General features: G+C 35.3%; 1 protein-coding gene across 1 annotated transcript in view; it reads right to left on the bottom strand.

Annotated features, from left to right (window-relative positions):
- Nucleotides 1-26,481, bottom strand: part of DCAF10 (DDB1 and CUL4 associated factor 10) — a 41,378-nt gene that overhangs the window by 3,015 nt on the left and 11,882 nt on the right. Inside the window, exons 3-5 of the mRNA XM_090274442.1 lie at nucleotides 16,547-16,744; nucleotides 4,223-4,425; nucleotides 2,334-2,447 (exon numbers count right to left, since the gene is read on the bottom strand). Coding sequence (XP_090130568.1) covers nucleotides 2,334-2,447; nucleotides 4,223-4,425; nucleotides 16,547-16,744 — 515 coding nt within the window. The remainder of the gene's footprint in view (nucleotides 1-2,333; nucleotides 2,448-4,222; nucleotides 4,426-16,546; nucleotides 16,745-26,481) is intronic.

The following is a 26,481-nucleotide window of genomic DNA, read 5'->3' as shown; positions in this document are numbered from 1 at the left end:
CTGTCCTAGCCTTCAGGTATGTGGAGTACCACTTTGGCAGACACTGTAAGAAAGTGGCTTAAAAATTTATTATCAAGAGAGTATTTTAACCCTTCTCTTCCTATGGAAGGCATTCCTTTGAAGATAATGAGCTCCCTCTTCAGACCCTTTGTGAATTGTTTCTCAAAAAATATGTATCTTCTTTTAAAAGATATCCTTTAGATGACTATAGCATTGATTGAGACCTGTAAAGCTCTAAATTACACTGGTACATCCAAACTATACCTAAATAATGATTTCACATGTGATTAAACTTTAATAATTTTTGAAAAAAACAAATCCCTATTTCAAGAATTAATTTTAAAAATCTATAACAAAAGCAGAAAAGAAACCCATTCTGAATAGTTAAGCAGTGGTTTTCAAGCTGTGCTCCTTGGAGTTTCCTCAAGAGCTGGCAAAAGCGGGGAGCCACCTGGAGACCATGGTAGTGATGGGGTCAGGAAGACCAGGGGTCAAGGGCTTCCCTAATTTCATGTGAACCAGAGTCGCTCCACTTGTATTTGTTCTACATTGCTAAAAATTCACAGCAAATTTCCTATCAAAAAGTTTTAATTCTGAAATAAGTTTGAAAGCCTCTGCTCTTCACAGCTATTGTATCTGCCAAAGTATGGTGCTAACATATTCTGACACCTGAAGACCCAGGATTTCTAACACTAAGAGCAACCTTACCTCTAAGCCCCACCTTCTTCTCTCTTTCCACCCCCTAATTGTCTTGTTCTCTCTGCCCAGGGTCCCAATACATCATCTCTTCTCCCAGACAGAACTCTCATTAGCATAAAACTACTATAAAATTTTGTTTCAGGGTTTACTAATGTAACAAGCATGTGAACTATTCCTCTTTAAATTAAATTTCTTTTTTCTCACGGATGGTTTAGATCGATAAAGATTTTTCTCAATGATTATTAAGAGCTTTGGTTTGTTTCCCATAGCCAAAGGAGAACAGGTAGAATCTGCAAAAGAAGTTTCTCCTTCAGATCAAAGGAGAAATTATATACATCGGGGTATAAATCTCTAAATTGAAGAGGAGGAAATTTTAACCTTAAAACATCCAGAAGGAAGTGGATAAGCTATAGGTTAGGTTAGGAAGGGCTCTCAAACCATTCTACTCACCTAAGTAGTCATGCAAAATAATCAAGTATGCATTTATCAAGCACTTAAAAGGTGAGGCCACCCAGGGAAAACACAAATTACAAGCCTAATGTCTAATCCTTTCCATATATACATCTATGTAGGAAACACATGCTTACCAGCAAAAGGTGACCCCGAATTACAAAAAATCATATCTGGCTATCAGTGTACAAAGAGGACAAACAAAAGTGCTCTAAGAGCTTAGATGTGGATGGATTAGGAGAGGGACAGTAAGTGAAATTCGCACAGGGGGAATGTATTTCACTTAGAAGGAGGGAGGAATAGGCTAAGCAGCCATCTCTGCCAGAGTGGATGGGGAAAAGCAGCAAAAGCAGAGTGGGGCCAGGCTGTAGCCCACTTTACCCCACAAGCCCTCGGAGTCTATCAGGCATTGCTCAGATAAGGAAATGGCATTGTAAAAAGCTCCTGGGCTGGAGCCAGGTGACTTTCACAAGCACCTGATAAAACTCATCCCCTTATATTCATACAGCACTATCATATGCATCATCTCACTTAATTTCCATAATAGCCTTGATTGGAATCTACATTTCCCAACTACTTCCTCTCCAAACAAAACCACCAGGAAATAAAACTAAAGCATACATTCCAACAAAGAGTTTAGCCCAAGATACTCAACTCTAGAGACTCTGTTCTAGCTTTTTGAAAATGATAACTGAGGGGCAAGGAACAGCCTCATCTCTATTGGCTAATTTTATGGATTACAGCCAAACCAAAGAAAGCTACTTCTTTAAATCCTCACCCGAGGATATGTTTATTGACTTTAGAGAGAGAGGAAGGGAGAGAGGGAGAGAAAGAAACATTGATGTGAGAGAGAGACATCAATGGGTTGCCTCCCATAGTGGCCCCAACGAGGGACTGAACTGCGACCCTTTGTAGTACCAACTGAACCACTCAGCCCGGGCCAAAGAAAGCTATTTGGTAGAATCTATTATTGCAGGGTTATAAAACTTAACTTTTTTAAAACGAATTTACTTTAGAGAGATGGGAAGCGAAGGTTACCTCTTCCATGCCCTTAATTGGGGACCTGGCCCGCAACCCAGGCATGTGCCCTGACCAGGAATTGAACTGGTGACCATCGGTTCACAGGCCAGCGCTCAATCCACTGAGCCACACCAGCCAGGGCTAAAGTCCAACTTTTAACCTACCTTCTCTTTGCGAGGCTCGTGACGCGTGTTTCTCAGAAGATGAATTAGAATCACTATGATGACAAGGTGAACCAGAAACTCTAAGACCAGGTGAACTCGATGAAGTGGTCAGATCTTAAAAAATACAAAAAATTTTGACAGTACAACAGCAAAACTCTGGTAATGTCTATTTAATCATCTACTTGAACCATATTGTTAAAATCCATCTGAAACAAGGCAAGTTCATGTCCACTTAAAACTGCCTTAAGTGTTCAAAGGTCTATCCCCTTTCTACAACCTTGTATATCACTGACTAGCTTAAGTGAAAATAAAAAGGAAAAACCAAATAAGCATAGGAGCATCTTCGATTTCACATCATTTTTGTAATGAAATGGAACAAGAAAATTCAATTAAGAATAAAAACTGAGCTGTTCAGTCCACTGTTAAATGTTAGAATAGGGTTCAAAAAATAGGCTTGCTACTGAGAATATGAACAGATGCTTCTTAGAGCATACCAAAACTTTCTATTATCATTCTTGAAAATATATGACTACTATCTTTGAAATGCAATACAAACTACACACTGAAATCTGTGTAAAAATAAAACGACTGTCAGATAGCTGAGTCTGGTATAATACTCCAAATAGCGATCTCTATTTCATCACACTTTTCTCGTGGCCCCCCTCTTCTGTGGGGACTTTTTATTAATTTAGTTCCCTTTGATGTTATTAAGTATCAGAATTACCCTTAGAAGTTCAAAAAACTTTCCCGGTTTTTGAATCAAAAAATGCCAACTAGGCCTTCTCAGAAATCTAGATTATTAATGTTTAACTGGAAAAAAAATAATCTAAATCCAAAAGGTTATATCCCTTGCTTGCAAATAAGTTAATAAAACTTCAATTTCTACTTATAACAGTGAAATTGGGCAACTGTGCAGTTCAGTGGGGCCTGCACATTCCCAAAGGGGTACTCAGAAAAGGCCCTGTGCACACAGAAGAAAGATTCTAACCATCTGAAGCTAATTTTTCTTTTTATTTTTTAAGATTTTATTTAGTTACTTTTAGAGAGAGGGGAAGAGAGGGAGAGAGGAAAAGAAACATCAAGTTGCCTCTCATACACCCCAGCTGGGGACCTGGCCTGCAACCCAGGCATGTGCCCTGACTGGGAATCAAACTGGCGACCTTTTGGTTCGCAGGCCGGCGCTCAGTCCATTGATCCACACAAGCCAGGGCATGAAGTTAATTTTTAATAGCTGTTTATGAACATTTTGTGTTCCAAATGTTTAAGTCTTTTTTTTTTTTTTTTTTTTGAGCATGTTCCCAGATCAGCCCTCTTTTCCCCAAAAGTAGATAAAATACAGTTTCTGTCACATAATGTAAATTATAGTGCATAAGTTTTTCTGAGCCCCAATTTCTCAGTCTAATGGAGTCAGCAAAAGGAGTAGAGACAGGACTTCAGCAAGAGGATGTTTAGAAGCCATGAGATAAGACGGCACCAGCTACCAGTGTCTGGGCTTTTGGAAGTCTAGGATACAATAGACTTAAAACTAAAACTCTATATGAACTATAGAAGCTCTGCTGGGTTCCTCAGGCCATCACTAATTTTTGAGATAGTGGATCATGTAGAAATACTGATGAAAGATTTTCTGTCTAGCAGAGAGCTAAAAGAAAATACATTTAGACTTAGCAGTTATTCTTCCTATATCATTTGTGATCTGAGGCACAAATTAATGTTCCATCAGAGATACATATAGATCATGATATTTCCTTAAGAAAAAAGCCCTTGCTGATCTTCCCAAAGAGTGTCTTTTAATTTTCTTCCCTTCCTCCTGTTATCATTCTCAGAATGGAAACATATACTATCCCTATGTCTGAGATTCTTCGGAAAATTCTTAAAAAGGAAACGCTTACCTGAACTTGAAGTAGTTCTTCTTGCTCTCAAAATGGGATAGCTGCCTACTTCTAAAGACTTGGTTAAGTCAAGATCATGCAAAATCAAGAGATATCCAGAGGACGTTGAGATCAACATTTTGGAACAATCTGGTGTTAATCTCATTCGCATGAGAAAACGTGTATGAAAAAATTTCTTATGCGGACACCCATCTTCTGTACACCTACAGAAGAAATCAAACCAACAAAACCTAGAGTTATCATAAATATAAGGATTCACTGATAGTCATATTTTTGTCTTTAAAACTAGAATTTACAATCAAGTCCTAACTGACATGGCTCAGTTGAGCATCATCCCACAAACTGAAAGGTCATCAGTTCAATTCCCAGTCAGGGCACAAACCTGGGTTGCAGGCTGGTCCTTGGTTAGGCGTGCACAAGAGGCAACTGATTGATGTATCTCTCTCACACTGATGTTTCTCTCCCCCTCTCCCTCCCTTTCCCTTTCTATAAAAATAAATAAAATCTTTTAAAAAATTTACAATGTATGCTTAAAATTACATGAGATTAATTTTGCTCATCATTCACTCTTTCATCTCCAACTTTCCTTTTTAAATTATTCTTTTTTCTGAAGAATATTTTGAAAAAGATTTTATTTTATTATTTATTTTTAGAGGGAGAAGAAGAGAGGGAGAGAAACACTGATGCATGAGACACGATGGGCTGCCTCTCACAGGCACCCCGACCAGGACTGAATCTGTAACCCAGGCATGTGCCCTAACTGGGAATCAAGCTGGTGACCCTTTCACTTTGAGGTAGGATGCCCAACCAACTGGGCCACACTGGTCAGGGCTGAAGTATATTTTTTAAAGTAAGACTTTGTTAAGGTAAACTCACTTTATATTGTTTGGAAATTTTTTATTTCACTCTTCCTTTTGATTAAAGGTTTAGCTGAACATATAACTTTAGGCTGAGTTATTTCTTTCTGAATATTGAGGATATTACACTGAGTCCCGCTTTCCAGTGTTGCTATTTTTAAGTCGGCTGTCAGTCTCACTGTTACTTGGGATAATCTCTCTTTTTTCCCTTCTGGCTGATCTTCTCTTGGTCTTTGGAGTACTGCAGTTTCACTCCAGTATGTATAAATCTGGATTTCTTTCTATTTACTGGGATCCATTTGACTTTCTAAATCTTAAGATTCATGTTACTCATATAGTCTGGAAAATTCTCTGTCATTATTCCAATATTGCCTCTCATCTATTTTCTCTATTCTTTTTTTTAAAGATTTATTTATTTATAGAATGAGAAGGGAAGGGAGGAAGAAAACATCGATGTGTGAGATACATGGATCGGATGCCTCTTGCACGCCCCCAACTGGGGACCTGGCCCGCAACCCAGGCATGTGCCCTGACTGGGAATCGAACTAGTGATCTTTTGGTTCACAGGCTGGTGCTCAATCCAATGAGCCACACCAGCAAGGGATTTTTCCTCTATTCTTTTAAGCTCCAAATAGTTGTATGAAACATTCACATTTGACTCTCTTAATCTCTTAATTGCTCTTTCATGTTTTCTACCTCCTCATTTCCATACATTGTATTTTGGGTAATTTTTCAGTATCTATATTCCAACCTATTTTTTAAAAATAATTTATTTATTTGTTTATTTATTTATTTTTAGAGAGGGGAAAGGAGAGAGGGAGAGAAACATCACTGTGTGGTTGCCTCTCACTTGCGCCCCCAACTGGGGACCTGACGTGCAACCTAGTCATGTGCCCTGACTGGGAATCGAACCAGCAACACTTGGCTCGCAGGCTGATGCTCAATCCACTGAGCCACAGCAGCCAGGCCAACCTATTTCTTTAAAGCTGTGTCTAATCTGCTACTTGACCTATCCTATGTGTTTTTAAGTTTCCATAGTTCTATTTTTTATTTTTTTACTTAAATTCTATTTGGCTCTTTTTCAAATCTGCTTGTTTTTCTGGATAGATTTTTATTCCTTGCCTATATTTTTATTCCTTTTATTTTCCTTTTGTTAATTATTTTTTAAATTGTGAATTGTATCATACACACAGAAAAGTACATAAACAAAATGTGACTCATCGCCCAGGGTAAGTAGAACAATACCAGTTCATTCAAGTCCCCTCTATTTCTCTACTCTGTTGCATCCTACTGTCAACACTCAATGCTTCAAGCATAAAATGTCTTTTCTTATCTCTTTGAGGATATTAATAGGTTTAAATTTTTTTAAGTTTTCTTCTTCCTATGTAGTTTCTATTTCCTCCAAAATATTCCCCCATTTGTGTAGGTCTTTATATTAGAAGAGTTTTTCTCCAATATCTGATTATCTGTAACTGTCTGCTCATAATAAGAGCGGGAACTAAAAAGGTGACTGGGAGCTCTGAATGCTGGGATAGGCTTGGGCTTCACTATGTAAGGTGAAGCCATTTTTTCAGGACCTCCTATTGTGAGTATCTTCAGTTCCTTCACTGGAAGAAGGTAAGGGTCTCTGCATTCATTATTCAGTATGCATATGGGTAGGTCAATCTCCCTGATTTGGTAAAGTACTCAATCTTTCACTGCAGAGACACTCTATTTTATTTTACCCTCTTTAGAAGATAAAATTTGAAACTTCTTCTGAATTGGGAGGTCAATCAATCACCCAGTGGTATGGATTAAGAAAAGAAATATAAGTTCTTAAATATCTTTCACTTGAATATTACTTAAGCTACCCTTTCTATTAGAGTACCCAGAGTTGCCAGTTCTTCTGATTTTTGAGGATTTAGGATAAGTTTTAAGTTCTTAACTTTTCCCCATTGCCAGCTTAGAACTCAGCTTTCTTGCACTAAGTCAAGTAAGTTGCTAAGTCATTTGCCACTCATCCACCTACTTTATAGATTTCTCTTTTTTAATCCTCACCCAAGGACATGTTTCCACTGATTTGAGACAGAGAGAGAGAGAGAGACGGAGAGGGAGAGGGAGAGGAAGGGAGAGAGAAACATTGATGTGAGATAGAAACAGTGGTTGGTTGCCTCCCATACACGCCCCAACTGGGATCGAACCTGCAACTTAAGCAAACGCCCTGACCAGGAATTGAATCAGCAAACTTTCGGTCCATGGGACAATGCTCCAACCAACTGAGCCATGCAACCAGGGCCCTACTTTCCAGATTTAAAAATTTTATTGTCATTCCTTCCTTTCCCATTTCCCCTCCTTTTTGAGTTTACACCCTGTATTTTTAAATTCGCTTATTGTAGTTTCACAGATGTCTTCTAGTCCATAGACTTTCTTTAGGTCTCACAATGACTTAAATGAAATTTTACAATTTTCTCCATAAAAGTTATACAAATCTTCTGTTGTAACTTATTCCTTTGTATCAATTAAAATTTTAATTACTAAAAACTATATAATTAAAAAATTTTAAATCTTTTTAAAAATTTTAAAAAGATTTATTTTTAGAGAGAGGGGAAGGGAGGAAGAGAGAGAAACATCGATGTGTGGTTACCCCTCCTGCGCCCCCAACTGGGGACCCGCCCTGCAATCCAGGCATGTGCCCCAACCAAGAACTGAACCAGCAACCCTTTGGTTCACAGGCTGGAGCTCAATCCACTGAGCCACACCAGCCAGGGCTAAAAAATTTAAATCTTTTGTTGTGATTAGGAACACTACTGATTCACTACTGATTTTTACATTTTGATCTTATCTCTGTCTTGCGATCTTGGTTAACTCTTATTAATTGTGATAATCTGTCAGGAGAATTTCTAGGGTTTTCTATATAGTCCAGGAGTCAGAAAACTGGTCTATGGGCCCACTCTGGACCACTGCCAATTTTCATAAAGTTTTTGGGACACAGCCACACCCACTCACGTACCGTCTATGGCTGCTCAGAGACCACATAGCACACAAAGCCTTAAATATTCATTACATGGTCTTCTATAGAAACTTTTTGCCAACCCCTGATATCAACAATGACATTATCTGTGAACGCTATTATTTCATTTTTTTTCTTATCAATCCTTATATATTTATTTCCTTTACTGCACCGACTAGGACCCTGCCACTCCCTGCCCCGAAACAATGAACAACAGTAGTAACAGCAAGCGTGTTTCTCCTTCCTGATTTTAAAGAGAAAAATTCTAAAGTTTCACCATTTTTAAATGTGCTGTAGGTTTTAGTGCATACTTTTGATGAGTTTCCTTTTTATTTCTAGTTAATTAACAGTTTAGTTGTTAACTTCATTGAGGTATAATTTACATACCATAAACTGTACAATTAAGTGATATTTAGTAAGAGTTATGCCATCATCAACACAATCCAATGTTAGAACACTTTCATCACCATAAAAAATCCCTCCCTCAATTAGCAGTCACTCCCTGTCCCCACTACTCCCAGCCACAGGCAACTGCTAATTTACTTCCTGTCTCTGTAGATCAGCCTATTGTGGACATTTCATACAAACAAAACCATACAATGAGCGGTCTTTCTGTTCGGCTTTACTCACATAGCATAACTTTTTGAAGCCTAGCCATGTAATAACATACATTAGTACTTTGTTTCTTTGCATTACCAAATAGTATTCTATCATGTAGATATACCATTTTAGTTAATCCATTTGCCAGGGCTAGATACGTGGATTGGTTCCATTGTTTGGCTATTATGAGTATTACTTACTACTATCAGCATTCATATACAAATCTTTGTGTAGATACATGTGTTTATTTCTCTCAGATTGCTGGTTCATATGGTAACTCTATGTTTGACATTTTAAGAAACTGCCAAACTGTTCTCTAAAATGGCTGTTTCATTTTACATTCCTACAGCAACGTAAGGTTCCAGTTTCTCCACATTCTTGCCAATACTTACTCCCATGTTTTCTCCTGAGAATTACAGAGTTGCAGCTCTTATGTCCAGGGTTGAAATGTATTTTGAGTTCATTTTTGTGTGTGAGATAAAGGTCTAAGTTAATTTTTTTGCATGTGGATATTCAGTCATTCAATTGTTTGTTAAAAAGACTGTCCTTTCTAAATCATTGAATTACCTTGGCACTTTTGTTAAAAAATAAAAAATGCAAGGATTTATTTTTGGTTCTCAATCTATCCTTTGCCAGTATCACGCTGTTTTGATTAACCACTATGGATCTGCAGTTAAGTTCTGAAATTGGGAGATGTGAGTCTTACAATTTTTTTCTTCTTTTTCAAGACTGTTTTGGCTATTCTGGGTCATTTCCATTTCCATATAAGTTTCATAATCAGCTTGACAATTTGCACCCCGTCCCCCCAAATAAGGCAGCTAGAATTTTGATAGAAATTGCATTGAGTCTATAGATTAATTTGGAGAGAATTGCCATCCTAGTGATATTGAGCCTGCCAAACCATGAACATGGGAAGCTTCTCTATTCATTTACATCTCTTTGTATTTCTTTCAGCAATGTTTTAGTTTTCAGTGTGCAAATTTTGTACTTATTTTGTTAAATCCATCCCTAAGCATTTTACTCTTTTTGATGCTATTATGGAATTTTTTTCTTTATTCATTTTTGGACTGCTTATTGTTTATAAGTAGGAATACAATGGATTTTGTATATTAATCTCGGCTTTGCTGAACTTATTAGTTCTAGTAGTTTTTTGTGTATTTCTTAAGATTTTTAAATATACAACATTATATCTTCTGTATATGAAGACCATTTTACTTTTTCCTTTCCATTTTGGATGCCAGTTATTATTTTTTTTCTTGCCTGATTGCATTTCCAGTGCAACTGTACCTCCAGTACAATGTTGAATAAAAGTGGTGGAAGCAGACATTCTTGCTTTGTTCCCAATCTTAGGAGAAATATATTCGGTTTTTCAATATTAAGTATGACATTAGCCATAGGTTTTTCCCAGCTGTCTTTTATCAGGTTAATATAGTTCCCTGTTATTTCTAGTTTTATTACAAAAATGGGTGTTAGATTTTGTCAAGTGTTTTCCTGTCTTTATTGAGATAATCATATATATGGGTTTTGACCTTTAGTAATATGATACATTAATTAATTTTTGAATGCTAAACCAACCTTATATTCCTGGGATAAATTCTAATTGTTCATGACATATTATGTTTTGTACATGTAAACATGTATGTACATGTGTGTGTATTGTTGTTGAAGATTTTTGAATCTTTTCTTTGGAAGTATACTGGTCAGTAGTTTTTTATTCTTATGTTTGTCTGGTTTGGTATCAAGAGTTATACTAGCCCATACAATGAGTTGGGAAGTGTTCTCTCCTCTATTTTCCTGAACTTTGTGAAAGATTGTGGGAAGATTTTAATATTACCAATTCCATTTCTTTACTTACTATAGGTCTGTAGGTCTATAGATTTTCTATTTATTCTTGGGTTAGTTTAAATAATTCGTAATTCTCTAGGTATTTGTTCATCTAAGTTGTCTAATTTGTTACGATAAAGTTGTTCATTATATTCCTTTATAATACTTTTAATCTCTATAAAGTCCCCTCTTACTTTTTTTTAAAGATTTTATTTATTTATTTTTAGGGAAGGGGAGGGAGGGAGAGAGAAAGGGAGAGGAACATCAGTGTGTGAGAGATACATTGATCGGTTGCCTCTTGCAAGCCCCCAACTGGGACCTGGCCCACAACCCAGGCATGTGCCCTGACCTGAAATCAAACTGGCAACCTTCCTGTTCGCAGGCCAGTGCTCAATCCACTGAGCCACACCGGCCAGGGCCCTTCTTTGGTTTTTAAGTATGACTGTTGAATTTTATTCCTTGATAGAAATAATCAGATGGATTTATATATTTAATCTGTTAATGTGATAAATCATATCAATAGAATTTCTATTGATAAATCATTTTTTAATTCTTAAATAAAGGCAACTTGTTCATCATATTTTGATCAATATCTTACAAAATCCAATTTCCTTTTACTTAGAATATTTATATCTACATTCATATTAGAGACTGACCTTTATTTTTTCTTCTAATTATATTTGTTGAATGTAGGTATCGAGGTCATACTAGCTCCGTACATGAGGTAAGGAGAACTGCCTCTTTTCTCAAATTGGAACAGTTTAATAAAATTAGAATGTTTTGTGTTTCTATAATATTTCATAGAAGTCATCTGTAAAGCTGACAGGCTAGCTTTTTTATTAGTAGATAGATTCTAACTGATTTTTTCCATTTCTTTCATGGCTAAGGCAGAGGTGATATTAAGAGTATTGAAATAACCAACACTGCACGAAAACTAGCCAGTCAAAATTGATGTTGCTGCCAGTGCTGGAACTGGGTCCTGGATTTACTTTATTCTTTAAGGGAGACTTTAGCTACTAGATCGTAGGGAGATCGTGAGGAAGGTATCCCTAGAAGAGGGGCCTGGGTTGACAAAGATATGACACCTAAGGGTGATTCAGGATAGTGGCTATTCATCAATTATTATAAAGTTCAATTTTTAACAACTTCAGTCCAACTAGTGCACATTGGTTAAATATCAGTCCTAGTAGCAGTTCTAGTTCAGGTTTTCTATTTCCTCCTTGGTCAGTTTGCCATGGTTTATTTATTTATTTATTACTTATTTTTAAAGTATATTTTATTAATTATGTTATTATAGTTGTTCCAACTTCTTTTCCCTTTGCTCCCCTCTGCCCAGTAACCCCCTTTGCTCCAGCAATCCCACTTCCCTTAGTTCATGTCCATGGGTCATGCATATAAGTTCTTTGGCTTCATCCTTTCCTATATTATTCTTAACTTCCCCCTGTCTATTTTGTACCAACCAATTATGCTTCTTAATCCCTGCACCATTTCCCCATTTCTCCCTCTTCCCTCTCCCAGCTGATAACCCTCCAAATGATCCCCATACCTATGATTCTGTTCCTGTTCTGGTTTGCTTAGTTGGGTTGTTTATATTTTTTAGATTCAGTTGTTAATAGTTGTGAGTTTGTTGTCCTTTTAATAATCATAGTTTTCATCTTTTTCTTAAATAAGTCCCTTTAACATTTCATGTAATAGTGGTTCAGTAATGAAAAACTCCTTTAGCTTTACCTTGTCTGGGAAGCACTTTACCTGCCCTTCCATTCTAAATGATAGCTTTGCTGGATAGAGTAATCTTGGTGGTAGGTCCTTGCTTTTTATCACATTGAATACTTCTTGCCAGTCCCTTCTTGCCTGCAAAGTTTCTTTTGAGAAATCAGCTGACAGTCTTATAGCTACCCCTTTGTAGTTAACTCTTTGCTTTTCTCTTGCTGCTTTTAAGATTCTCTCTTTAATAAATAACCCATGGACACGGACAACAGGGTGGAGATTGACTGTGGGAGAAGGGGTGGGCTGGATGAGGTGGCAGCAATGAGGGAAAAAGTGGGACAATTGTAATAGAAAAACAATAAAAATAAAATTGAAAAAACAAAGAAGATTCTCTCTTTATCTTTCATCTTTGGCATTTCAATTATGATGTGTCTTAGTGTGATCCTCTTTGGGTCTACCTTTTTTGGGACTCTCTGTGTTTCCTGGACTTGTATGTCCATTTCCTTCGCCAAATTTGGGAAGTTTTCCTTCATTATTTTTTCACATAAGCTTTCAATTTCTTGCTCTTCCTCTTCTCCTTCTGGCACCCCCATGATTCGGATGTTGGCACATTTAAAGTTGTCCAAGAGGTTCCTAAGCCTCTCCTCATTTTTTTCAATTCTTGTTTCCTCATTCTGTACCAGTTGACTGTTTTTAGTTCCTTATGTTCCAAATCATTGATTTGAACCAGTTTCCTTCCCTTCACCATTGGTTTTGTATGGATTTTCCTTCATTTCATTTAGCATAGCCTTCACTTCTTCCCTTCTGCGTTTGCCATACTTAAGTATATCTGTCAAGCCTGTGAGCATCTATATTACCAGTGTTTTGAACTCTACATCTATTAAGTTGCTTTCTCCTCGTTGCTTACTTCTCCCACTGGAACCTTGATCTGTTCCCTCTTTCAGGCCATACGTCTCTGTCTCCTCATCTTTACAGGCTCCTGTTTGTTTGCCTCTGTGTCTTAGGTAGAGCTGTTGCACTTGTTACGTTGTAAGGGGCAGAGTCTTAGGGATTTGTCAGTACAGGGCAACCTGTTTCACCACGTTGTGGTGCTGTATGTGTGAGGAGGGGTCTGAGATGGAACAATGCTGCTTACTCAGCACTCGCCCCTTTTCCAGGCACTTCTCCAGCTTCCCGTATGGGACTGGTGCCCCTCTAGCTGTTGCCCTGGCCATCATTCCCAGAGTTGGTAGGTCTGTGGACATTCTAGGACCGTGAGGGCCCTTTAAACAGGCAGACTCTGCTGAGAGACTGGCAGTTTCTTCCTCTGCTCCAATCCCCACTGGTTTTCACAGTTGGAAGCAATGAAGCTTGATTTTTCCCAGCGCTGGAACCATGAGCTGTGCAGTCTGATCTGGTGCTGGGAGTGCTCACCAGGTGTCCCTCCTGACTTTTTAAGACATGTGACTGTGCTTTCTGCTGGCCTGCTGCTGCTGCCGCCACTGCTACCGCCACCTCCACACTGCTTCCTCTCCCAGCTCCTCCCCTCCTACCTGTCTGGATGAGTATTTCTTCTTTATATCTTTGTTTGTTGGACTTCTATGCAGCTCGATTTTCTGGAACTTCTGGTTGTCTCTAGTTTTGAGGTAGTTGTATTCCTTCTTAGTCGTGGAGGGAGATGAAGCGTGTCTATCTAGGCCTCCATCTTGGCCAGAAGTCCGGGTTTATTTTTTGAGTAAACTGTCTATGTTATCACAGTTTTCAAATATAGTGGCATAAACCTGATCTTATTATCTTATTCTATGTTTTTTATTGTCTCCTCTTTAATTGCTAAGATTCCTTAATTTGTGTCTTTTTTTCTTCTGATGAATCTTATCAGAGAACTGCATATTCAATTAGGTTTTCCAAAGAGTAGGCTTTTTAAAAATCTTTACTGTATTTTCATTTTCAAATGAAATCTTTACTGTGTTTTCATCTTTATCATTTCCATTCATCTACTTTCATCAAATTTATCCTTTTTCACCTTGTTCTACTTTTTCCCCATCAAATTACAGATTTATTTGGGTCAACAAGCATCTTCTTTTAAGGATCCACCACCTCTGAAAGGCAGTTTTTTTGAGTAAGATGCTTAGTTCATTAATTTTCAGTCTATCTTCTGAATTAACTATGATTTCATCTTTGATCCATGAACTATTTAGGAAGTGAGCATATCAGTCCTCAAACATGGGAATTTTTTGTTACCTGTGTTACTTAAAACTATACTGAGGTCAGGGAAAATGGTTTGTGTAATAACAGTTCTTTGATATTGGGTGAGACTTACTTTGTAGTTCAGTACATGCTCATTTTTGTACATGTTCTAAGTTTGTTTCAGAGGATATTTTCACTATTTGTTGGGAAAATTCTAAATATGCCTAATAGATCAAGTTTATAAATAAGATTAAAATCTTCTTTAGCCCTACTAATTTTTGGTCTATTTTATCTATTTCTAAATGAAAGAATGGTGTTAATATTTTCTACTAAGATGGGAATTCTGACTTTTTTTCTCGTCCGTTTTTGCTTTTTACAGTTTGAAGTTATGTTATTAGGTGCATACAGGATAAAAATTATTTTATATCCTAGTAAAATAAACCTTTTAATATAGTTCCTTTTTATTTCTAATAATGCTTTATGCCTTAAACTCTATTTTGTCTGCTATTAATATAGATACAACTGTTTTTCTTTAATTTGTATTTCCCTGTTATTTTTCCCCCTGATTATACTTTCAAACTTTCCATGTTTGTATGTTTTTGGTGTTTCCCCTACAAAAAACATATAGTTGGGTTTTGTTTTATAATCCAAACTAACAGTATCTTTTTTTAAAAAAATATTTTTACTTATTATTTTTAGAGAGAGGGGAAAGGAGGGAGAAAGAGAGGGAGAGAAACATCAATGTGTGGTTGACTCTCATGCGCCCCCAACCAGGGATGTGGCCTGCAACCCAGGCATGTGCTCTGGCTAGGAATTGAATTGGTGACCCTTTGGTTCGCAGGCCAGTGCTCAATCCACTGAGCCATACCAGCCAGGGCCTAACATTATCTTTTAACTGACTTGTTTAAAAAGTCCATACACATTTACTGTGATTATTGATATTTATATTACCTGCCTACCATGTTTTTGTGCTTCCTAACTCACCTGTTTTTTATAAATGATCCCCCCCCCCATCTCCTTTGCCTCTATTGGATTGATCATGTTTTATTAACACATAGTCTTCTACTAATTTGGAAGCAATCATTTATATTCCATTCAAATTTTATTTCTAAAATTAAAAAATATATTTTAAGTTTTAACAGGTATGTTTGTCTTAGTCTAAAGATAATCAGTAACTCTATCCTTTGGTCAAAGAACATGAATAGATAAAAATCTTGAAGAATATCCTCTCTCTTTTTTATATGACCTCTGAAAAGAATATTTCAGAATGATCCTGGTGTACTGTCATGTTGTCATTTCACCATGGCTAGCAACAGATATAGTTTAATTATTTCTCAAATTTCAACTCTTTAAATAATCAATTTCTTTATAAGGAGACATTTTATTAAAATGTGCTCAGCCCTAGCTGGTGTGGCTCAGTGGATTGAGCGCTCGTCTGGGAACTGAAAGGTTGCTGATCTGATTCCCAGTCAGGGCACATGCCTGGATTGCGGGCCACATCCCCAGTTGGGGGCTTGCAAGAAGCAACTGATGTTTCTCTCCCTCTCTGCTTCCCTTCCTTCTCCTCTTTCTAAAAATAACTAAACTCTTTAAAGAAAAAAGCCATAAAATGTTTCACAACAGAGACATTACTGACACTTCAGGCAAGACAATTGGTCCACTGGGCAAACTGTCGCATGCACTGCAGGATGTGTAGAAACTTGTCCTCTCTTCTCCCATAGTGACAACTGAAACTGCACCACATGTTATTTGCAAACATTCTCCTAGGAATCAGTAATACTCCAATGGAGTGACTAACTACTATTTTAATGCTTGAAAACACAGTACAAAAAAATGACAAAATAGATTTAGAATTGAAGAACCAATGGGTGAAAAACACTTAGTTCCACAAAGGAAATAACAAAAATATTTTTTCTTAAATTCCTTAAGTTCAGGAAACTCATCACATTAACTATGCTACTTGGTCTCCTTTCTGTATAATTTTCTCCAATTATTTTTTAGTTGCAATATATGACTAAGTGCAAGTAACAAAAGACAGAATTACTTTTTGATTGTTTTTCACAAAACCAGTTTCTTTCTCCTAAAGAGGTATAAAAGCTAAGACACAACACTAAATTTGTTTACCATCTTATAAAATTTTTTTTTTGTTTATAATCCTAACATGATCTCCTATTCACAAACCTGTTGGTGTCCCAAATAATGACATTTCCATCAAATCCTGATGTTACTAAGAGTCTTGTATTAGTATCATATTCGATGTTCTTCACCCAGCTAGTGTGACCATGTAAAGTGCATACTTTGGTGTTCAATTTTCTCAGATCCCACAGTGCTATTGTAGTGTCATCAGAGCAGGTAGCAAACAGCCGGTTATCAAGAAATCTACAAAGCAGAAAAGAAAAACTGGTTTATTTAATCTCTTATTTAAGAAATCTTAAGAAACAATTTTTCTATTTCCTAATCAAGAAACCAAATAAAAAAAGGGCTCCAAAATCACAGATTCTGACATACAATAAATAGTAAGTATAATTCACATAATCACAAGGAAAGAAACTGATTTAATGAGGGCCGCACTGCAATTATATCCATTGGCTGTACAATATTGATTTTTATTTGGAACTGAAAATAGGGATGGGTGTTTGAAGCACAGTGCTGGAGAGAAAGAACTTTAAAATCTATATAAGGAGACACAAATGGTGAAAAATAATTTAATAGGAGACAGAGGAGATTTTAAAGACTTGACTGCCAAGGAAGACATGTTAAGCATAAAGGGTTTAAAATTATAAGAAATGTTTACTCTGCTACAAGTAACATCTCTTTCTATTTAGAACAACTGACATACAAAAATTGCTATTAAAATGCCATCATTTTCATCTATTAATTCAAAGGCACACCCCAAAGAATGTCAACACCATTTTATTAGGACCAGTCAAGATTGCAAAACAGACAATTAAAATACTACATAATTTGAACTTTAAATTATTTCACACTAATTTTTCAACCCTTAAAATATATTTTATACAAACACTTAAAAAACAACAAACCTTACAATTACACTTGAATTCCTGCCTAATTCAACAATGGGATGCTTTCTCTAACATGTGCTGTTGAATATAACTTCCTAAACTCTTGCAGAAGAAATGAATTTTCAAGCTTCTTCCAAGATAAAATTATACATAATTATTTTCTATCAGAAATCAATCTCAATAGCCACAAATACCATACTGACTTTCCTGAAATTTAACATGGTTTTAAAATTTCAGGCCTTTGTTTAGGTTGTTTCTGCCACCTGAAACCACTTTCCCCCTACCCCTTGACGTGGCTAACACTTTTTTTTCACTTTAATATTTGGCTATCATTCCCCTCCAGGAAGCCTTCCCTCTCTATCCAGCCTGGGGTAGATTTACAAATCTTCTAATCTCTCAAAGCACTCTACACTTCTATTACAAAGCTTAATATTACAGTGTACTTTACAAGGTTATAAACTTTGCAAGGTTATAAACTTCTTGAAGGGTCCTGTCTGCATAGTTCACGGTTAGATCTGCGGTACCCAACACACACAGTGACAGGCACATAATAAACACTCACAAATACTTACTAAATGAATGGATGAGATAGGAGTTCACTGCCTGATGGAAAAGACATTATCAATACATATAAATAATTATAGAAGATAATTTGTGGAATAGCAAAGAAAAGAAAGTAGTTAGGAAAGACTTCATGGTGGTATCATTTGAACTGACTTAAAAAGATGATTAGGAACTCCTACAGAGGCATGAGGAGTGCTGTATATGTAGAGATAAGTAGAGAATATATCATAGATTTATTCTATAATGATACCCAATAATTATTTCTTAATTATAAATACATGCCCATTGAACACATTTTTAATAAAGAAAAATCTATCACCAAAAATAATTGCTATTCTTGTATTTCAAACCTAATATTATCTCATAAATATTTTGCCATGTCACTAAAGATTTACTGACGAAAGTCATTCTTAATGGCCAAGAAGCATTCACTGTATGAATGAACCATAATCGTTTTTCTTTTTTAAGCTAATATACAATTATTGGATGTTTATATTAGTTCCAATTTTTTACTATTATAAAATGCTACGATATACATCCTAACAACTAAATATTAGTCACATCCCTAGTTATTTTCCCAAGTATATTCCAAGCAAATATATTGCTAAGTAGGAAGTGATTTTAAAAAGTGTAAGGCTTTTGATAAACATAGCCAAATTATCCTTAAAAGAACATATCAATATATAGTTCCACCAACAGTTAGGAGTATCCATTTCTCCAAATCTTGCCACATAGATACTTTTTAAATTCTGCTAAGTACTAGAACAAAAATCATCTTGTTTTAAATTGAAACTTTTATTTTTAATAAAGATGAACTTTTTCATATTAATTGGAAGATTATATTTCTTTTGTGAATTGCTATTCATGTTTCTTACTGATTTTCCTTCTGCAGTATTTTTATTATTGTTATAAAATCTCTTTATAATAATGAATATATACCTTAGTTTTTCAAATACAGCGAGTTAAATATATTTTCCAAATATATTTCTATTTTTCAATGTGGCTTATATGTTTACTATATCAAAATTTTAATTATTATATTGTCAAATCCATTTTTCCCCTTATAGTTTTACCTTTACTAATGAGGCTTTTTAATGACTTCCACACATGACAGGAAGTATACAATTGCAAAAAACACAATAACAAAAGGTCAAACTTTTAAAATAAATTGATCATCATCATAAGAGTATATACATTTAAAAATTTAGGGGAAAAACTGTAACTAAGGCATTTTGTTTAGTCTAGAGAAAATACTTAATGCACACAGGGACTGAAAACCCCAGTGGGATTATACTGCCGTAGGCCAGTCTGCCCTGAAGGGTTTAAGGCAAGAGAGTGACATGATTAACCAAGAATTTCAGAAAGATTTCTGAGGTGGCTAGATTCCAAAACTCTTGGGTTTTCACAAAAAATATAATAAAGCAAGGGATCAGGTTTTAAATTTTTGTCAATAAAGCCATGGAAAAAATTACCACTGTTACATGAAAGCATATTTTAATACGAACAACACAGAAAGAATATAATCTTAAAACAAAAGCCAATCATTTTGAATTGAATAAATTTCCCTTAATGAAAAATTCAATATTTTGACTTTATTTTTCTCACTTTTCCCACAAAGTATTACCTGTTAAAAATTTTAATATTAGAGAATCATTGATAAAGAGAGTAGATAAATTATAGGAAATTAGGAATGTAGACTAGGATACCAGTTAAAGCACCTGCAGTTCTTATCCCAAAGTAAGCAGATGCAGAGAATGTAAAGTTTGAGACAAGTTCTTGGGAGATCTGGTTCAATCCTCTCAAATTAAAACTCAGTCTAGCCCAATGAGTTAATAATTATAATATATTTTTAATTGCATTGTCCCTAATAAACAGGAGACAGTCCTCTACACGCATTGAAATCTATGAGTTTCTGATTTACAGCATCAAACCCCTTCAAATCCCAATGTATGACTATAACAGCCCTAGATAAATTGACATCTAGATAAATTGAGGTCTTCATTATCAGAAGATAACTGGTAAAGGATAACAGCAATTGAAATGTAATTTTCTTAAAACAGGCACTAACATTTCATTGTACAAGGGTAAGAAAAGGTTGAGTCTTTTTCTAAAAAAAAAAAAAAAAAGCTAAAAATCATGAAAATAAGCTTTTCTTACATTTACTTAACTATATGCAAATTCTGAGAACAAGAATAAATAAAATGTTTGGATTTTTTTGCATAATCTTTCCAATGAAATTATGACAGCAGACTATTGCATCCTTACTTCATACTTGAGTTTTGTATTGAAATAAAAAAGAGGGTCATTTTCTACAGACAACAGACCAGAGGGAAAGCGGGATGGGAGGGTAGGTGAAGGTGGGCAAGGAAGGGGAAATGGAGACGGAAAGACACTGCTTGGAGTGATGGGCATGTGATGCAAGGTGCAGATGATGTTTTTTTGAGGTATACACTTAAAACCTGTATGGTTTTGCCAACCGATGTCATTCCAGTAAATTCAATAAAAATTAAGGAAAGAAGAGGGTCATCTTCTGTACGATATTCAAGGGCTTTATCAATTTTCCCCAGGGCCTTTCCTTAGTCCTGTGAAATACATGATTTTTCGAAGTATCTATCACGTCATCATTTCTGCCATTTTCTTTTCTCTAGTTGTTAAGTAGTTTAACTCTATCAAATCCTCATTCTCCAACAATTTTACACGTAATTAATTCTATAACATTACCCTCAGGATTTTGTGAAATTTTACATCCTTTACAAGATATTTCATGTTCCCAGGAAAAGCACTGCATCTATAGTGTATTGTTTAAAATAGAACAATCAGGAAGAGACCAACAAAGACAGTGGGAGGGAAAAGTAGATTCTGAGATATTTAAATGGGTACTAGTTTTTTAACTGCCACGTCACTAAATATTCTTATAACTGCAGTTCCCCGTATAACTGCATAATTGGGGGGAACTTGATTATTAAATGGACTCAAAGCCACATACAGAGTCCTCATGAGTGATAAGTCTGTATAATGGACCTAAGAATTTAAATTATATACTTCCCCTTACTTTCCCTAAAAATGAAGCAAAAGAAAATACTCCCCACAACTACCAACATTTTTATTTTACAAATAAGCAGACCTCAAAACTATGAAATGAACTAGAAGACATTACTAAGTATGAGCAAAATGACTGTCTAGAACCAAACCAGGAAGTGCACGCCCATCTCTTTGAACAGTACAGTGAGGTGATCTAATGGAACTGAGCAAGAATTCCAGCTTCACCACTTATATATAAGACCTGGGCAAGTCTCTTATATTTGAGTTTTAGTTTCTTCATTCCTTAAAATGGGTACGATATCTGTCTCACATCTGGATACTGTGAGGATTAAATAATATAATGTATGAAAAATGCTTTACGCAAGGTTTGGCACACATAAGCACTCAAAAAATGGAAGTTAGTATTATTAAGTAACACACACTTGAGCTCATCCAGGGATTCCTCATATCCTTACTCAAAACTCGTAAGTTATATGTACTTCTGAAAAGCTTCAAAGTCTGTTTTTCTAACCAACAGATAAGAAGCAAATTCAAATTTATAGGTGTGGAGTACTAGGCCAGGCGCACTGATAGCTGACATTGATAAATAACACAAATTCTAATAACAGATTAGTCAGAGATCATTTTGAGTAGGGGCAAACAACTTGGCACAGGTCTTTTAAAGGTAACAATTTTTTAAATTGTAAAATATTAGAGACATAGAGAAAATTATGAAGAATATAACAAACACCTGTGATACCCACCACCCAGCTTTACCAAATTTTAACATTTTGTATCATTCAATTTTTTAAAACATTACAAACACAGTTGAAGTACCCTGTATATCCCTCCCCAATCCCATTCCCCTCCCTCCCTCTCCAGAGGGAACCACTATCCAAAATTTGTTGTTTGTTATTCCCCATGCAAGTTTTTCATGCCATGAATTCATAAGTATATAGCCATAAACAATCGATAACATTGTTTTGCACTTTCTTTTGTGAATACTTAATGAGCACCCACTATGTGCTAGGCACAGTTCTAGGTGCTGGGGATAAAGCAGAGAACAAACAGACAAATACATGCCCTCATCAAGCTTGTGTTTGTATATTTTCAAACTTTATATAAATGGTATCACACTGTACAGCTCATTCTACAATTTGCTTTTCTGGCTCAATCTTGAATTTGAGATGTATCTCAGATGCTGATTCTTCTAGTTCATTTATTTTAACTGATGTATAGTATTCCATTGTGTAAGTATACTAGAATTTATCTTCCTCTTGGAGATTTATTTCCAGCTTTTAATACTAACTGCTATAATAAACCCTTTTAACATATCTCTTTGCTCACATGTACTTTTTTTAAAAATTGATCTTCAATTTTACCAGATATTGCTAAACTGCTCTTCAAAATAATTTTACCAATTTATAATGCATCAGCAATATCTAAGAGTCTCTGTTGCTCAACGTCTTTGTCAGTACTTGGTATTTCTTCACTGTTATCTTTATTTTTGCAATTGCATAATAACTAGTAAGCTTGAAATCTTTTCATATTTATTGCTCATTTTAGTTTCTCTTATGTGATTCTCTGCCTGTTTTGCTCCAGGATAATTGCCTCATATATTCTGGATATTAATCCTTTTTTTAGTTATGTGCAATGGAAATATCTTCTCTCACCAGCCCACAGCTTATCTTCTCACACTCATGTCTTTGGTTACAATAAAGATTTAAATTGTAATGCAGTTGAACTTATTAATCCTAAATGTTTATGCTTTTTTGTCTTACAAAATCCTTTCTTAGAACATAAATATATTCTCTATTTCTTCTAAAGCTTTAAAGGTTTGCTTTCATAATTAAGTCTAACTGGTATTTACTTTTCAGTTACTTTTAGTTATGGTATGAGATCAAAATCTAATTTTATTTTTTCATATATATAACCAATTCTCTGTTTTTCATACTCCCACACTGATTTGTAATGCCCCTGCTTTCATATGTCAAGTTTCTGGAAGCTCTATTCCATTCAATTAGTCACTAATTTTTCCCTGTACTGAGACTGTTTGACATCTGGAGATATCAAACCACCTTAGCCCTCTTCAAATTAAGTCTCCAATATTCTTGGCACTCTGCTGTTCAATATGAATTTTAAAATCAAGTTTAAAAAACTGTTGACATTTTGATTAAAACTACACTAAATGTATAGACTAATTTGGGAGGAACTGACTCCTTTATAATGCTGAGTTTTCTCTGAAGATTTGCATGTGTTTTTGGACCATATGGTAGTGTGAATTTAGGCCCCACACATGCATGAAGGCTGGCTTGTGGTTAGAAATTCAGAGTTTTTTGACACCCCTCTACCAAATGCCACAATCTAGATGAATATAGTGATTTATTTCTAGGTTACTTTTATGCTAAAAGTAAAACCCTTTGGAGTCCCACCCCTCCGCAGAGTTTTCTACTTGAGTCCTCACCTTCAACAGGCTGCAGATTTAACTCTCCTGTCCTCGGTACTCCTCATACATGCCAAAACAGAAACTCAGTCACTAGCATTTGGCCGATGCCTCCAAGGTAAAAGACAGCTTGAATGCATGTTTATTTCCTTGCATTCCTGCTTCTACTTCATTTTTGGCGCTAGGATTCCTTTCTCTCTTATCAGTTCAACTATACAATAAAACATATATATATTAAAAATTTTATACAGCACTTCTAGTTTATCTTCTATAGCCTAATTTTTATCTGCTTGATTTACTAGTTTTGGATAAAACTGTATTAAAATCTCTCACTATGACTAATAGACTTGTAATTCCTAATCATTCCATCTTTGCTCTATATGCATATATTTCAAGTTGCATAAAAGTTCATGATTATGCCTTCTTGGTGAATTTTTCTTTTTTTAAAATATGTGCTTTTGTATTTTATCCTTATTAAAGACTTTGATCCTCCATCTGTCCAATAATGATAACCTACCACAGTTTTCTTTTTCCACTTCTGGGCAGTCTTATTTTTTGGTATCTCTATAAAGAGTTTTCATTCAAATTGCTGTCTCTGTGTTTTTTAATAAAGATCAATCAATCCATTTATGCTTACTGTGAACTACACATATATTTGGAACTATTTTTACTTCTTGTTTTCTATTTATTATCCCTTTCCTTGTCCTTTGTTTTATTTATTTACTTTTTAAAGCTTTCCTGTCTTCTGAACTGAGCAAGTTTTCAATATTCTTTTTCCCTCCTCTTCTGCTGGTTTGGAAGCTGTAAACTGTATTTCTATTATTTTAATTACTTTTAGTTTTATTTTGTATTGTATATATTTAATTACATATTGCTCTGAAAGAGTCTGAAATTACTTTACATTTCTATCTCTTCCTAAACATGACAGGGACCTTAACATGTTATATGTTCCCACTGAACAAAACTCCCCCATATATACAACCAATATTTTTGTTACTCTCTTCAAATATAGTGTCTAATTTGGGAGCCATTAGACACACGTGGCTGTTGAATCCTTGATATGTGGCCAGTCTGAAGTAAGATGTACTCTAAGTCTAAAATACATACTAGATTTTGATAATCTAGCATGAAAAAAATATAAGTAAAATATCTCAATAAATTTTATACTGATTACATGCTGAAATAATATTTTAGACATATTGGGTTAAATAAAATGCATTATTAAATATTAATTTCAAATGTTTCTCTTTTCTTTTTTATTATTTTATTTTATTCATTTTTTTAAATTATTTGTTTGTTTACTTATTTATTTTTAGAGAGGGGGGAAAGGAGAAAGAGAGGGACAGAAACATCACTGTGTGGTTGCCTCTCACTTGCGCCCCCAACTGGGGACCTGATGTGCAACCTAGTCATGTGCCCTGACTGAGAATCGAACCAGAGACACTTGGCTCGCAGGCCTCTTTTCTTTTTTAATATGATGAGAAAATTTTAAATCACATGTGGGGCCAGAATTACAATTTTATTGGATGGTGCTAATCTAGAATTTTAGTTTTAATTTTGTCTTAAATGCACCCGCCCCCCAGAATCCCTGAATTATTATCTTTCTGTTATTAATAATTAGTAACATTTATCATTTCACTTAATTAAAATTCTTCATTCTAAAATAACAGTATACCTGGATATGATATGGTATTGCCTTAGTATTTAAGATATTATTTCATTTTATCCTAGCATCAACTGTTGCTGATGAGAAACCCTGTAGGTCATCTGGCTTCCAACTTTGGTGGCTTGTAAAATTTCTCTCTTTATCTTTGACATTCTCGTTTTACCACAACCTGTCTAGATGTCAATTTTACTTTGTTTAACCTACATGACATTCTAGTTTACTCATGGTGGAAGGACTCAGGCCCTTTTTCAATGCTAAGAATTCTCAGCCTATGTGTCCCTCTGTGTCTTCAAAAATTAGTTCTCCACCACTCTGCCATCTTCTTTTTTTGTAATTGTTATACATATTTTGGAGTTTCTCAATTAATCTTCTGTGTCTTTTAACTACTCTTTCATATTCATATCTTTTTTCTGTGTTCTGGATGAATATTTTTTAGTACTGTTTTCTAACCCATTAATTCTGCCATCAATGGTGTAAAGGGTAAATTTATCCCTTCTACTGAGTTTGTTATATACGAATTATAAAGAGTTTTAGTTGGTTCATTCCCATGTTAACCTGTTCTTATTTTATCTCTTTTGTTTCGTAATTTTGACCTCTCTTTAAATGGAAAGTACCCCTTAAGCTTATTTCTTTGAGCATCCTAAAAATGCTTTAAAGTTTCTTCTAATCAATGGAATACTATGCAGCCGTTAAAAAGAATAAGATCATCCCATGCATACTAATATCGAATGGTTTCTAAATATGCTATGAAGTTAAAAAGCCAAGGTACCTAATAGTATGTGTAGGATGCTACCATTTATATAAAAGTGTATGTATTGTGTGTATATGCTTGTACATGCACAAACTATCTCAGAAAAGATAGCAAAAAATTGGTAATAGTGGTTGCCTCTGGGGAGGGGAACTGGGTGGCTAGGGGACAGAGGTGGGAGATAAGACTTACTTTTCACTGTTTACCCTTTTGTATCTTTGAATTTTGTATCACGTGCATGTATTACCTAGTCAAAAAAAATAAATAAAATAATTTATTTTTAAAAATAAAGTCTTTGTTGGACTACTCCATAAAATTAATTTCTTCCAGAGAAAATGCCTATTCTAATCACTGATTTTGTTATGACATTAATATGGGTTTTGGAATTTTTGTTTGTAGGAAAGGTTTTTAATTATTTTTCTCACTTTCTTCCTATTTAATGGTTTTATAGTTTTCCCCACTTGGATTTCTGAACCTCTAATCCACAACGAGACCTTAAGGCCTCCAGTTTCATGATGACATGATACCGTGTCACTCCCGAGTCGGACTGCACAGCCATTCTCAGCGGTGCAGATAGACTCTTAAGAAGCTACACCATCGTCTCTCGAGACGGACGGCTGCCGATGATGACATTCAGTCATTGACTCAGTA

This window comes from Furipterus horrens, unplaced genomic scaffold (genome assembly GCF_987537825.1).
Source record: "Furipterus horrens unplaced genomic scaffold, mFurHor1.1.pri manual_scaffold_4, whole genome shotgun sequence".
NCBI lineage: Eukaryota > Metazoa > Chordata > Mammalia > Chiroptera > Furipteridae > Furipterus > Furipterus horrens.
This window is presented reverse-complemented; position numbering and strand designations above follow the sequence as displayed.